Raw genomic sequence first — 15,660 nt, forward strand, 5'->3', positions numbered from 1 at the left:
TAACTCCCCATATTCCCCTCCCGCTAGCCCCTAACAGCCACCATTCTACTTTCTGTCTCAATGAATTTGACTACTCTAGATACCTCATATAAGTGGAAATGTAGAGTGTTTGTCTTTTTGTGGCTGGCTTATTTCACTTAGCATAATGTCCTCAAGGTTCATCCACCTTGTAACATGTGTCAGAATTTCCTTTCTTTAAGGCTGAGTAATATTCCCTTGAATATATGTACTATATTTTGTTTATCCAATTTCATTTGTCCCTGGACTTTTGGGTTGCTTCCACCTTTTAGCTATTACAAATAATACTGCTGTGAACATGGGTATACAGATATCTCTTTGAGACCCTGCTTTCAATTCTTTTGTATATATACACAGAAGTGGTATGGTTGGATTGTATGTATATTCTATTTTTAATTTTTTGAGGAAGTTTTGTCTCTTTTAAGGTTACTTTTGACAGTTTATTCTTTGCTAGGAAATATATTTTTCAGTTTCATCAACAAGGAGTTACGTATATCTATATCTACATATGTTATTTACAATATAGAAATATATAGACAGAATGTTTATTTATAATATTTATATATTCTCTTCTAATTATTTTCCTCAATATCCATGTTTATAACTGTTTCTTCATTTCTAATATGTCTCATGTTTCCTCATTCATGTTTACTAGGGTTTATCTATTCTATTGGTCTTTAAAACCTGGCTTTTTTTTTTTTTTTTTTTTTTTTTTTGGCTGCATTGGGTCTTCGTTGCTGTGCGTGGGCCTTCTCTGGTTGTGGTGAGCGGGGGCTACTCTTTGTTGTGATGCACGGGCTTCTCATTGCAGTGGCTTCTCTTTTTGCGGAGCATGGGCTCTAGGTGCACGGGCTTCAGTAGTTGTGGCACAAGGGCTTAGTTGCTCCGTGGCGTGTGGGATCTTCCTGGACCAGGGCTCAAACCCATGTTCCCTGCATTGGCAGGCAGATTCTTAACCACTGCACCACCAGAGAAGCCCAAAACCTGGCATTTTGACTTTATATTTTCTAACATTTATTTTTTGAGGTAATGGTTTAGTTCATCTATTTTCAATTTTTTAAGAAATTGTAAAAAAAAAAAATTGTAGAAGTATCTGTAAGGCTTTGGATTTTACTTTTCAGCAGCAGTCTTGGTTTTCAGATGAAGTTTCCTCAATTTTAGTGATTTCCAATTTCTAATTTCTCTTACTTGATGATGCCATATTCGACTTAGAGGAATGTTTTTGGTTTCCAAATTGTTAGTTTTTTGTGATTTAAAAAAGTTTAATTGTGGTACATATTTGTTTAAAAAAGTGTTTCATGGTCATCCGAGTAGAATGTGTATAATTTTAGTAAGACACAGAATTTAATGCAAATCTTTAATGCCACTCTTAGAAGTACCCTGTAGGTGGCTTGAGATAGTATGCTGTGAGAAATGCTTGGTTTAGCTGGCTGGGCTCCCACAGGTAGCCAATTGACTTTGGCAGTGTGGCAGAACTCCTTCCAGGCTTTGGTAATCATACGTAGCGCTTTATTATAAAGCAAGCAAGGCAACAAACAACAAACAAATAGAACCCTAAACAGATCGGATCAGGCTTTCATTTACACCAATCCTAGACTGCAGACTATGTATGGAAAGCAGTTCTATTTTTCAGTTTCTAAATTTTATTATTATTTTTATTTGTATTACTATCTTACTGTATTAGGGTAGGTAGTATAACAGCTCAACTAAATAGAACTTTATTATACTTAATGAAATAGTATTGAGCAGCCGAACTGAGTAGCTCTGCAGGACAGTCCTCCTCTTTGTGGTTTCTTAGGACCTTGGCCAGCAACGACTGCCATTTTCCATATGTGGCTTCTATGGGAGTTGTTTCCATTATGCGAGCCAGAGGGAAAATGATAACATAGAAAAAAAGCATGCTGAGGATTTTTATGGATCAGGCCCTTAAATAGCATGCATCTCTTTCATTCACATTTCATTAGGTGAACTCAGTCATATAGCCACATTTAACTGCAAGAGAGGCTGAGAAATATGGCTATATCTCCAGGAACAAGAGGTGAACATGGGAACCAAGGAATAAAGGAGCTAGAGGAGAGATCGGCAGTCAAGGATGGCTTAAGACTGCTGTCTCCCTAGAATTCCCAGTTATTTCTCTTTTAAAAAAATAATTAATTAATTAATTAATATATATATATATTTGGCTGTGTTGGGTCTTTCTTGCTGCGTGCAGGCTTTCTCTAGTTGCAGCGAGTGGGGGCTGCTCTTCATTGCGGCGCACGGGGTTCTCATTGCGGTGGCTTCTCTTGTTGTGGAGCACTGGCTCTAGGCGCATGTGGGCTCAGTAGTTGTGGCTCACAGGCTTAGTTGCTCCGCGGCATGTGAGATCTTCCCGGACCAGGGATCGAACCCATGTCCCCTGCATTGGCAGGCGGATTCTTAACCACTGCGCCACCAGGGAAGTCCCCGTTATTCCTTTATGGATAAAAAATTATTTATCAAGAGTACCTGTTTACTAGGATAATAATACAGGCTATATGTGCTGTAAGAATTCAGATGAAGCTTGGATAGTTAGGAAAGTTTTATGGAAGAGGTGTGGAACTTAGCTGAACTTGAAATAAGAAAGGAATTTAGATTAGAGAAAGTGAGTGTTGTTCAAGCCAGGGTAATCAAGAAAATGGATATAAAAATGTTGAAGGTATGTTCAGAAAAGTTAGCTAGAGAGTGGAAGGTTCACACAGGCAGTTACAGGAAGTGAAGATGAAGAGCAGATGTGAGTAATCTGGAAGACATTGTGAGCCAGTTTGGGTTTAAACTTTATTCTTTAGGCAATTAGGAAAAGTCTAAAGATAAGGGTTAGAGGTGAGATATGCAGAATAGTGTTTGAGAGTGATCAAAGAGAAGTCCAAAGTGGGAGTTGGTTCAGAGGAAATAAGAGTTTAGCTTTTAAATTTTTATTTACTTATTTATGTTGTGGTGAAGTAGCAAAAAATTTACCCTTTTAACTGTTTTTAAGTGTACAGTTCAGTGGTGTTGAGTACACTCACAGTGTTTTTGTGGTGTTGTTGAGTTGTAGGAGTTCTTTAAATATTGTGGATATTAATCCCTTTTCAGATATATGATTTGCAGATATTTTCTTTCATTCTGTGGATTGTCATTTCACCTTCTCAATAATGTCCTTTGATACACAAAAGTTTTTTTAATTTTGATGAAGTTCAGTTTATTTTTTGTTGCTTGTGCTTTTTCTGGTATCATATCAAGAAATCATTGCCAAATTCAGTGTTGTAAAGATTGTCTTGTATGTTCTCTTACAGGATTTTATACCTTTAGTTGTTTAGATCTTTGATCCATTTTGAGTTCATTCTTGTATATAGAGTAAGGGAAGGATCTGACTTCATTCTTTTGCATGTGGACATCCAGTTTTTCCAGCTCTCTTTGTCGAAAAAAACTGTACTTTCTCCACTGAATTTGATCATATATTCGAGGATATCTTTCTGCACTTTCTGTTCTATTCCAGTGGTCTATATGTCTGTCTTTATACCAGTATCACAGAGTTTTGATTACTGTAGCTTTGTAGTAAGTTTTGAAATCAGGAAGTTTGAGTCTTCCAACTTTGTTCTTCTTTTTCAAGATTGTTTTGGCTTTTTGGCTTCCTTTGAAATACCATATGAATTTTTGGGTGGGTTTTTCTATTTCTGCAAAAAACACTATTGGGGTTTTGATAAGGACTACATTGAATCTGTAGAGTGCTTTGGATAGTATTGCCATCTTAACAGTGTTAAGTTTCCAATCCATGAACATGGGATGTGCTTCTGTTTATATCTTCTTTGATTTCTTTCAGCACTGTTTTATAGCTTTCATTGTACAAGTCTTTCATCTCTTTGGTTAAATTAATTCCTAAGTATTTTATTCTTTTTGATGCTTTCATAAGTGGAATTGTTTTCTTAATTTCCTTTTTAAATTGTTCATTGCTGGTGTATAGAAATGCAGTAGACTTTTGTGTGTTGATTTTGTATCCTGCAACTTTGCTGAATTTGTTTATTAGCTCTAACAGGCTTTTTGTGTGTTTATGTGTTATCTTCAAGGTTTTCCACATATAGATCATGTCATCTGAGAACAGAGATAACTTCTTCCTTTCCAGTTTGGATGACTTTTATTTCTTTTTCTTTTCTCATTTCCTTTTCTTTTTCTAATTGTTCTGCGTAGAACTTCCACTAGTATGTTTAATAGAAGTGGCAAAAGCAGGTGTCCATATCTTGTTCCTAATATTAGACCAATAGCTTTCAGTTGTTCACCATTAAGTATGATGTTAGCTATGGGTTGTTCATATATAGCTTTTATCATGTTGAGGAAGCTTATTCAGTGTTTCTGTCATGGGAGGGTGTTGAATTTTGCCAAATGCTTTTTCTGCATCAATGGTGATGATTTTTTCCCTTCATTTTATTCATGTGATGTATTACGTTGATTGATTTTGTTGTTGAACCACTCATGTCCTCTAGGAATAAATCCTACTTGGTCATGGTATATAATCCTTTTACTATACTGCTGGATTTGGTTTGCTAATTCATGTTGAGGATTCTTTCATAGATATTCTTAAGGGAAGTTCGTCCATAGTTTTCTTGCACTGTTTTTGTCTGGCCTTCATATTAGAGTATTGATAACCTCATGGGATGAATTAGGAAGTGTTCCTTCTCCTATAATTTTCTGGAAGTGTTTGAGAAGGACTGGTGTTAATTCTTCGTTAAATACTTGATAGAGTGTTCACCAGTGAAGCCGTCTGATCCTGGGCTTTTTCTTTTTAGGGAGGTTTTTTATTACTGATTTCATCTCCTTGCTAGTTATAGGTCTATTTAGATTTTCTGTTTCTTAATGAGTCAGTTTTGGTAGATTGTGTGTTTCTAGGAATTTGCCCATTTGTCTGGATTATCCTGTTTGTTGGTGTATAATTTTTCATAGTTTAATAATCTTTATTTCTGTAAAAACAGTAATGTCCTCATTTTCAATTCTGATTTTAGTAATTTGAGTCTTCTTTTTTTCTTAATCTAGCTAAAGGTTTGTAAATTTCTTGACCTTTGCAAAGAACCAACTTCTGATTTTGTTCATTTTTCCCCTGTTTTTCTATTCTCTATTTCATATTGATTTGAGAATTTTCTTCTTTTTTAATGTAAGAGTTTCCAGCTATAAGTTTTCCACTTAGCACTGTTTTCTTTAATTTTTAGTATGTTGTATTTTTACTTTGATTTGTCTCAAGATATTTTCTAATTTTCTTTGTGATTTTTTTCTTTGACCCAAGGGTGTTGTTTAATTTTTACACATTTGTGAATTTTCCAGTTTCCCTTCTGCTGTTAATTTCTAGTTTCATTTCATTGTGATCAGAAATATTATATATATTATTTTAATCTCTTTAAATTTATTAAGACTTGTGGCCTAACATATGGTCCATCCTGGAAATTGTTGCTTGTGTGTTTGAGAAGAATGTATATTCTGCTGTTGTTGCGTGAGTTTAGCTTTTGGCATGTTATATTTGAGAATGTGTGTAAGTATAGATGTATTATTTTCAGTTAGGAGTAAGGCCAAAGGGAGAAATTTGTTAATGAGCTGTAGAGAGGGCTTGAGATCACAAGAATGCATAACTTTCTATGAGGAATGGAATTTAGAACAATAGAACAGCCTTAGATATATCCTTAGTTAGAAGGCTGAAGCTTGAATATAGCCTGGAGTTTTAGATAAAGATGGAACAATTTGAGATAGACAATAACCGAGGAAGTATAATATTTAGAAATTAAAGATAATATAAAAAAGAGAATTTGATCAGCTAAATTCAGGGTTGGGAAGTCAACTACATTGTTCGGGAAGGATGGTTTCTCATGTTCCTTTAATAATTCAACGAAGAAAGGGAAGAACAGGTTCCTTTTTTTGGATTCAACAAACATTTAAATGATGACAGCTACTTAAATTATGAAATTTAAAACCACAAATATCAATATATCAATTATATATTTCTAGAGTATAATTTTTAGAGGCTAATTTGCTACTTTATTAAGTAAGTCTGAAATCTAAGAAACTTCACATATTATCTAATTGCTGTATTTGAATTTTGTAGAAGTTGTTTCTGGACAGTCTACGAAAAGCACTTGCCGGCCACGGAGGAAGCAGGCAGCTGACTGAAAGCGCTGCAGTCGCCTGTGTCAAACTGTGTAAAGCAAGTACTTACATCAATTGGGAAGATAACTCTGTCATCTTCTTACTAGTTCAGTCCATGGTGGTTGATCTTAAGGTAACATGCTTATTGTTTCTCTTATACAAACTTAAAAAACGTTAAATGAAGAATAAACTTGTAGTATAAATAGTATACTAGATCACTGTCAAAGATCATTGCAACACAGAAGTTCTGAGTCTTCTTTTATTAAGTTCTTAGGACCTGCTTTTGTTACTGTTCCCCCGGCTACATAAAGTGGCTTAGAATATGAAGAAAACACAGAATGAATCTGTTTTCTTAAATTAGCATAAATATTCAGACTTGGGTTTAAAATAATGTAGAAATTTGGGCCTGAAAGGAACCATATATGGTATAGTAAGAATTTTGTCAGACTGATGAACCACAATATTAGTGTTTTGTGTTTTGTCTGGGAACTAAATGTTACTGCCATCTGTGTGGATGATGTGTTATTATTAAATACTAGTAGAAAAAATACTGCATGACTGTTTAAAGGCTTTTGTTTTCTATTGGGATTTTCATAGAACCTGCTTTTTAATCCAAGTAAACCATTCTCAAGAGGCAGTCAGCCTGCAGATGTGGATCTAATGATTGACTGCCTTGTTTCTTGCTTTCGTATAAGCCCTCACAACAACCAACACTTTAAGGTGAGAGCATTGGTTTTGATCCAATTGTGTTTACTGATGCTGTTGATCCTTTTAAATGTGAAAAGAGTAGAAAAATGAATAGATTACACCTTTATCAGTATTGCTCGTTATTATATGTTAATTTCAAGACCTTAAAGATCTATTCTATTTTTAAAAAAACTTTCTTTTTGTTGTTCCTTTTGTCCTCATATATATTACTATGTATTTTTCTCATAGAAGTAATAATCACTTTTTTTCTTGCCTCTTTAGATCTGCCTGGCTCAGAATTCCCCTTCTACATTTCACTATGTGCTGGTAAATTCACTCCATCGAATCATCACCAATGTAAGTCCAAAAGGTATTGCTAAATTACTTAAAATTTTTTTTTCTTTACTCCTTTTTTATTTCTTTTTAAGAAAGACGTTTTTGGTTTACAAAAGATTTTGAATTTAGATGTATGATATAGGAAGATTTGTCACACATGATTCTATCTAATAACTGATATACAATTGTATTTTTCATATTTAATCTTGACCTCAGGGCCCTTATTGAGGAAGGTGGAGTTAATAGGATCCTTTGGAAAGATTAAACTTAAAAGGTATTTGGATCAGAAGCCCTTGAGAACAGTGCCACTGAAAATACAATTTAACATTTTCATCCCAAAGCTCTTCACATATTATTTTAATACTCTTAGCCCTTTCCCAGCATTTGATACATTCTGACTTGTCACCTTACTGTTTAAGTTAAAAGTAGCAGTATTTATGTTGTAGCCCATTATGTATATTAAAAAAATGGTGGGACCATATTTGATTGCACTTTTTAGTCTTCCTTAAACAAATGAAACATGAACACTTAGAGGTGTTTACATGATATAAAAGCATATCAGACAAAATAAGCAAACTCATTAAAAGGTACTTGTGAAACCTTCGACTCTGATGTGCGTGCATCAAGTAGAAAGATAGTAACCGTATTAGATTTGGACCGTGGATTTTAAAAATTCTGTTCTTCTGATCATATTTTGAAGGTTTTCAAGCGTTATTTACCATAGCTCCACTTTTATCCATTTTTAGATATTCACACATAAGTGTAAATTGTTCAACTTTTTCCTGTTTTCCTCCCTTAAAAAGGACTTTAATCATTGATAACTTAGGTATATTTGTCCTCTTTATAATCAAATTTCATTTTAAAGGAGTGTCTCTAGTGAGTTAAAAATATCCTTCTCACCTTCATTTGCCTTGGATGTATTGAACTATATCAAATTCTGCCACATTTTCTTTTATCCATTCCTGCAGAGGAATAATAACTATTAATAAAGCTATGTAGTGACACATTTGGTTTTTCTCAGTGGGGTGCTAGTAACATTTTTGGTCAGGACAATCTTTACAATGCAGGACTGCCTTGTGCATTGTAGGACATTTAGCATCCTTGGTCCTCATTTCATTAAATACCATTTGTGCCACTTCCCTCCTCTCCCACTCTGCCCCCAGACACTATGAATAACTAAAAATGCCTGAGGGAATGATTCCTCTCTCAGTTGAGGATCAGTTATAGGTAGAAGTAACATTAACTACAGTTTCTTGCGAAAGGTAAAGTTTAATGAATCTGATACTGCAGATAAGGTATGTTTGTATTAAAAACTTAGAAAAATTTTTATTTTGCTTTTGCCAGTGTAATGAGCTAAGACACTGTACCCTTAAGGTTTACTTTCAAGGCCATTAGTTTAAAAAAGCAATGATTTTTACCCTTCATGTTTATGTGTAGTTCAGAAATAAAATATTATTACTTTTTTCTCCTTTGGTTTATAATACTAAAAACATTCTATTTATTAGAGTGGATGGTTTACATAAATGCTTAAAGCTTGTATTTAATAAACCCAAGTGTATACTTTTTTGTTACTCTGTGGCTAGTTACTTTAATTGTGAAATATTTTTGTCTACAATTGAATATATAGAGCACTTTCAAGCATGGACTTGGCACTGCTGTAAGTGGCTGAGCTGCTCCTTTGTGGGTTTAAAGCATGCCTGGAGTGGTACTTCATGCATGCCTCAATGTATATGGTGAAGTGGTTGTGCATCCTTCTGTACTCTAATGAGTACTGCATGTGTGAAGGTGGAGTGTGTCTGTATCAGAGGCCACATAAATACGAAATCTATTTTTATAAAGAAAAACCTGTATTGACTAACTTTTAAAATATTAAGTGTTAGTAACCTTTTAATGACTAGCTTGAAAAGGAACATAAATTTGAGTCTATAAAATATCTTTTATAGTTGGACCTTAGATAATGATTCTTTATTATAATAGATTGTTTGATAAATTGTTTCTTGTTAGGGTTTTTCTTTCCTTTGGTTTGAGGCTAAGAGATATTGAATCTGAAGTAATTTCTGATTGAAAAGGACTATGTGTAAAGTAAATATGCAAATTTATGGAATTGACTATTATAGAATCTCACTTAATGCAGATATTATGGAAATATTCTGTCTTGAAGTCACATAAAATTTTTCTTAGATATTTGGACTCCTAATCTTAAATTTATTTGTAGTATAAGATTTCCTTTTAAATGATTCTTGGTTCAATACACCTCATAAGTTTTCTTCTTCCTTGCTTTTTCAGCCAGCTCACAGATTTTTTTAAAATTACCACATTCTCAAATTAGATAAATGTTTTACTGATGTGGTTTTGGGGGTGTATGTAGAAGCAGTAATGATGTTTGCAGTTTTGTTTTGCTTTCGTGAAACATACTCATATTCAGTTCATAAGTACTGTGTTTAGGTCTAAAAGAGTCCACTGTTTCTTCTTAAGAAATCTGAAAATCCAGTCACTATTTGAATTTGATTATAATTTAAGCTTTCATCAGTTTCTAAAATGGTACGTGTAGTACCATCACCTTTTTTATTACGGAATGCCATAAGAGATCAATTGTAGTTAAAAGATCTGTGTTATGTGCTTAATCTTTATACGCTTCCTTTAGGTTAGATTAGATATGTTGTTATAATTGGGCAATTAAAGAAATAATATATACATATATGAACCAAATATCTCTCCCATCAGTGGAACATGCTATAGCTGGTATAGTACTTAGTATTGTTTTTTCCTTATGGCAGTTTACTGTAGTTTACTTATGGATAGTTCACATATTGAGAATGAGATGATCTCATTCTATTGAGAGGGTTTGGTTGAAGAAATTATTTCCAAGGCATGTGAAATTTATTGAAATAATCTTGAAGAATTGCCACATGGTTTGCTTATATTATGAAAGTATTGCCATTTGTTTGGCAATGAACTTAGAATTTTCAAGGACAAGAAAGAATAAGTCTACCTTAATTGACTAGTTTCAGAAAGGACACATTTAATAACTGCTTGAAACACTAAAATTTTTACCAACTACATGATGTCTAGGTTTTAGTGCCTATTTTACTTGAAAGTGTATCTTTAAATTTTACTTTAAAATGAATGATTTTATATATTATGAAAAATAGAAATTTTGAAAATAACTAAATCTTAAGTTAAAATCAAGTTATTTAATAGGATATACCTGGTACCATGATACAATTCCAACAGCTATCAAAATGACATAGTAGTTTGGATAGGATGTTACATGGGATGCATATGTCTTTAGTTCAGCAGTTTCTGACAAGATATTATAGGGTCAGTAGAGTGAGGAAGACCCTTATCTCAAAGCATTTTGTGATTATTCAGTCTTTGTTACTTTAAGCTGATTAACACAAGCTGTATAAATTAGTAGATATATGGAAATCAAGGTGTATTGATTGCTCTGTGCAAGTCAGGTGACCAAATTGACTAACATTTAAGGAATTCATTATATAATGAAACTAATAAAACTTGATCATTTGTTGGGAAGTAAATAAAGTAAGAGTTTGAGAGAAAAATAGAAACAATCATACTATCCAAATAAAAGTATTTCTTCCCTCATAACTTAGGAGTTTTTTCATAAATGGAGTTCAGTATTGATTGTATTTTATAAATTGGTTTTATAGTATACTATCCAGTAAATAGAGTTTGTAATCCAAAATTGGGGGTTTAGGTAATATAACCTGATGCTACTCTAAATATTCTGAGAGTTATGGCTAAAAAAATTAAATGTTGAGAATTTAATTAGCTTAGTTTCAAATTAGAGGGAACGTGGGAATAAGATGTGAAGCTATCACATCCCCTTATCTAGTGTTTCAAATTGTTCTTTCAGGTATTTTTTATAGCAGGAGTATTATAAATTGGAAGCCTGTATTTTAAGTCATCCTATTCCTTGCATGCTCTCTATATGTAGTGAAAATTCATCCAGTCATTTTTGTATTCACTGATAGACAAACTTAATAGTTTTAGTGATTTTCATAATTGTCATTTTTCATAATATAGTAATTAATTCATTTAAAAGTAAAAGTAAAAGATACACTTTCAAATAAAATAGGCACTAAAGGGCTTCCCTGGTGTTGCAGTGGTTGAGAATCTGCCTGCCAGTGCAGGGGACACGGGTTCGAGCCCTGGTCTGGGAAGATCCCACATGCCGCAGAGCAACTAGGCCCGTGAGCCACAACTACTGAGCCTGCGCGTCTGGAGCCTGTGCTCCGCAACAAGAGAGGCTGCGATAGTGAGAGGCCCGTGCACCGCGATGAAGATTGGCCCCCGCTTGCCGCAACTAGAGAAAGCCCTCGCACAGAAACGAAGACCCAACACAGCCAAAACTAAATAAATAAATTAATTTAAAAAAAATAGGCACTAAAAACTAGAATCAAAGCTAAATAAACAGGTTAAACTGTAGAAAAATATTTACATAAAATAATTACTTCTAAAAAATATTTAGCTATGATCATTTTGTCTTTGTGGTGATCATTAGTCTTCTCATGTATTGTGCCATCATTGCATATCAATTTAAGATTATAGGTTTACTAATAGCTTTATCTCATTTACTAATTTCATGTTGTAATTATCATTGTTGTTTGTCTGTAGGCATATAAGTAATGGTTTATCACATATTCCTTCAACACTGTGTTGAACCACTAATCTCTTTTAAAACTGATAATAGCATTCTTGCCTTGGGAAAATATATACTATATATGCATATGTTTCTGAAATGTGTAAAACATTAAACTTATAAAAAAGAAAAAGATTGCCTACAGAATTAGCTCTCTAAAAACTTTGTTTTTCAGATTCACTAGATTATCAGTGAGAAAAGACAGTCTCAAATGCTCACGCTTATGTAGTGAGCGATTTGTTTCATGTTCATTATGATATTTTAAAATAGATGTATGGTTTGGTGTTTGAATTAAAGACATTACTTGAAGACTTTGGAAATCATAGTGTGTGTTTGCATGGTCTTAGGAAGTTTCTCACAAAGTGATAAACCATAAAACTACAGTGATTACCAGAGCATATAACTCATGCAAATTTGGACTTTTCCTTTCTTATGGTCTCTGTTTTTCTCCAGTCTGCATTGGATTGGTGGCCTAAGATTGATGCCGTATATTGTCACTCAGTTGAACTTCGAAATATGTTTGGTGAAACACTTCATAAAGCAATCCAGGGTTGTGGAGCGCACCCAGCGATACGAATGGCACCGGTAAGATTAATCAAGAATTTTGAATTCCACCTTCTTGCAATTGCGTTTTCAGTGTCTTTATCCCATTCTTGCTGTTTTGATTTTTCTAGAAAATCAAATGAGACCTTTCTTTTCAGTAAGTATTGTGGTATGTTGAATACTGCAATATTGTTGCAATACTAGTTAATGATGTATGTTTTCCACTATTTCAGTGAGTTTAACTTACTTTTCTTAGAGATATTTTCTAACAAAATGCTGTTAAAATCTTAATGAATATCACTTTTTCTTTCTTTTCTTAGTTTCTTTTTCCTTTAATTTTTCCTTATGAATCAAAATATTTTGATTAGCTCCTCATCTTTTGGGGGTGAGTAAGGGAAGCTGACTCCTGGGTTAGAGTGAATGTTCCTACTAATGCACAGTTTTGCCCATTGGATGCTGAATATTACACACAGGAAATTACAAATAAAATTTAAAGTTTATATTCAAAATAATATTTCATATTTCATTAAACATGCTTTGAACATTTAAAATGATAGGCACTTTGATATTAAAGTTTGACTTTGTTTAAACTTAATAAAAGTAGATATTTTCAAATAAGCATTCTCACAGATTAATACTCTTAATTTGGCTCATATAGAACCAATTTAAAAAGACAATTAGAAGATGGTAGAAGTCATTTCTTGGTATTCATGTACAGCAGGAGTATTATACATGGCAACTCTTGACATTGATTGGTAGTGCTTTGTCTTCTGCTTCTTATTTTCTTTTTTTTTTTTTTAAGAATTTTGGTAGGAACTTTATAAATTTATTTATTTATTTATTTTTGCTGTGTTGGGTCTTCGTTTCTGTGCGAGGGCTTTCTCTAGTTGTGGCGAGCGGGGGCCACTCTTCATCGAGGTGCACGGGCCTCTCACTATCGCGGCCTCTGTTGTTGCGAACAGGCTCCAGACGTGCAGGCTCAGTAGTTGTGGCTCACGGGCCCAGTTGCTCCGCGGCATGTGGGATCTTCCCAGACCAGGGCTCGAACCCGTGTCCCCTGCATTGGCAGGCAGATTCTCAACCACTGCGCCACCAGGGAAGCCCTGCTTCTTATTTTCTATTCTTTTTGGCTGCTGTCGCTCATATGATCAGATGCCAACCAGTCACTGTTTTGCATGGCAGTGGGCTTCTGTGGCTGTATGTATGACCATTGTAACTACCTCAGAAAAGTCCTTGGTTCCTTTGACTTTTCTGTGTATAGTTAACATTATAGTCATATCATGTCATTTCACATGAAAATGTGGCATGTTGTCACCTATTGGTTTTAATAGTAAATTAGCCACTTCACACTTAAAAAGATAATTTAAACAGCTTTCTTCCTGGCATACATCTCTTTTTCCAAGTTCCCTCAGTCAGTAAAATATTTTGGTTTTATACAGTTCTAGTTCACTCTGATCCAGTTGTCAGCCATTGTTTCTGAGGATTGTTTATCTTTGATGTTCAAATAGAGAAGTTTGCTACACCATATATTTTGGGATTATTTACCCCAAAAAATTATAGCCAAAAGAGCATGGCAGTCATGTTTTAGTAAATAAAATGCAAAGTTATCTTTAGTTTTTGTAATGCCAAGTACTTAATTTTTTAAAAAAATGAAAATTTCAATCCAAGTATAAATTAATTGGAGATAAACATAAATAATAGCTACTTAAATGTTATTAACTTGACATTCATTTTTAAAAAGTTTTAGAAAATGACTTCAACTGTTTAAAAATTATTTATTGACCTATTTATTCATTCCAAATATCCTCTGGGAAGTTAGAACTTTGACTTTTTTATTTTATTTTATTTTATTTTATTTATTTATTGATTGGCTGTGTTGGGTCTTCGTTGCTGCGCACGGGCTTTCTCTAGTTGTGGAGAGCGGGGGCTACTCTTTGTTGCGGTGCGCGGGCTTCTCATTGCGGTGGCTTCTCTTGTTGCGGAGTATGGGCTCTAGGTGCGCGGGCTTCAGTAGTTGTGGCAGGTGGGCTCAGTAGTTGTGGCTTGCAGGCTCTAGAGTGCAGACTCAGAGTAGTTGTGGTGCATGGGCTTAGTTGCTCTGCGGCATGTGGGATCTTCCCGTACCAGGGCTCGAACCCGTGTCCCCTGCGTTGGCAGGTGGATTCTTAACCACTGCGCCACCAGGGAAGTCCCAGAGCTTTGACTTTTGTTTTAAGTTTTCTGCCTCTTTCAGTAGAAAATTAATGGCCACCAGTAACAGGAATTGGTGGAAAGTTGATATTCATTTCCAGTTTGACTTCAGTGTCTAGTTTACCAGCTGTCTGTAAGAAAAATGAAAGAAAATGAAGCTAAATTATTTTTTTGAACAAAAACAAAACTTTATTGGTAGTCTGAAAATGTTCCCTGCATTTAGAAGTTATTTTACTTCTTAGCCCTAGTTATTAGCTGATTCTAGGAGCTACATACTATACACACTATTTATGATAAGTATTTCATAAAAGCCATAACTAGACTTACTTTGGTCCCAGGACACCTGTGATAAGAATTTAGTTTTTATTTCTAATTATTCTCTGAAAGTATAAGTATATATATAGTTTTCAAAAATCTTTCTTAAGCTGTTTATATCTGTGTATTTATATGTATACATGTGTGTGAAATTTTTTTAAGGCATTTTTTGTTTTAATAAATCTATTTATTTATGGTTGCATTGGGTCTTCGTTGCTGCGCGCAGGCTTTCTCTAGTTGTGGCAAGTGGGAGCTACTCTTCGTTGTGGTGTGCGGGCTTCTCTTTGCGGTGGCTTCTCCTGTTGTGGAGCACGGGCTCTAGGCGTGTGGGCTCAGTAGTTGTGGCTCACGGGCTTAGTTGCTCCGCGGCATGTGAGATCTTCCTGGACCAGGGATTGAACCCGTGTCCCCTGCATTGACAGGCAGATTCTTTTTTTTTTAAATTAATTAATTAATTAATTAATTAATTTTTGGCTGTGTTGGGTCTTCGTTGCTGTGCGCGGCCTTTCTCTAGTTGCTGTGAGTGGGGGCTACTCTTCGTTGCAGTGGGTGTGCTTCTCATTGCAGTGGCTTCTCTTGTTGCACAGCCTGGGCTCTAGGCGCACAGGCTTCAGTAGTTGTGGCATGTGGGCTCAGTAGTTGTGGTTTGCGGGCTCTAGAACTCAGGCTCAGTAGTTGTGGTGCATGGGCTTAGTTGCTCCACGGCATGTGGGATCTTCCCGGGCCAGGGCTCGAACCTATGTCCCCTGCATTGGCAGGCAGATTCTTAACCACTGTGCCACCAG

General features: G+C 34.7%; 1 protein-coding gene across 6 annotated transcripts in view; it reads left to right on the forward strand.

Moving 5' to 3' along the window:
• Positions 1 to 15,660, forward strand: part of NF1 (neurofibromin 1) — a 259,164-nt gene that overhangs the window by 80,434 nt on the left and 163,070 nt on the right. For all 6 annotated transcript variants that reach the window (XM_057536868.1, XM_057536866.1, XM_057536867.1 and 3 more), the window contains exons 9-12: positions 6,101 to 6,274; positions 6,739 to 6,861; positions 7,111 to 7,185; positions 12,281 to 12,412. In XM_057536868.1, coding sequence (XP_057392851.1) covers positions 6,101 to 6,274; positions 6,739 to 6,861; positions 7,111 to 7,185; positions 12,281 to 12,412 — 504 coding nt within the window. The remainder of the gene's footprint in view (positions 1 to 6,100; positions 6,275 to 6,738; positions 6,862 to 7,110; positions 7,186 to 12,280; positions 12,413 to 15,660) is intronic.

The sequence above is a fragment of the Balaenoptera acutorostrata genome, chromosome 20 (genome assembly GCF_949987535.1).
Source record: "Balaenoptera acutorostrata chromosome 20, mBalAcu1.1, whole genome shotgun sequence".
Lineage (NCBI taxonomy): Eukaryota > Metazoa > Chordata > Mammalia > Artiodactyla > Balaenopteridae > Balaenoptera > Balaenoptera acutorostrata.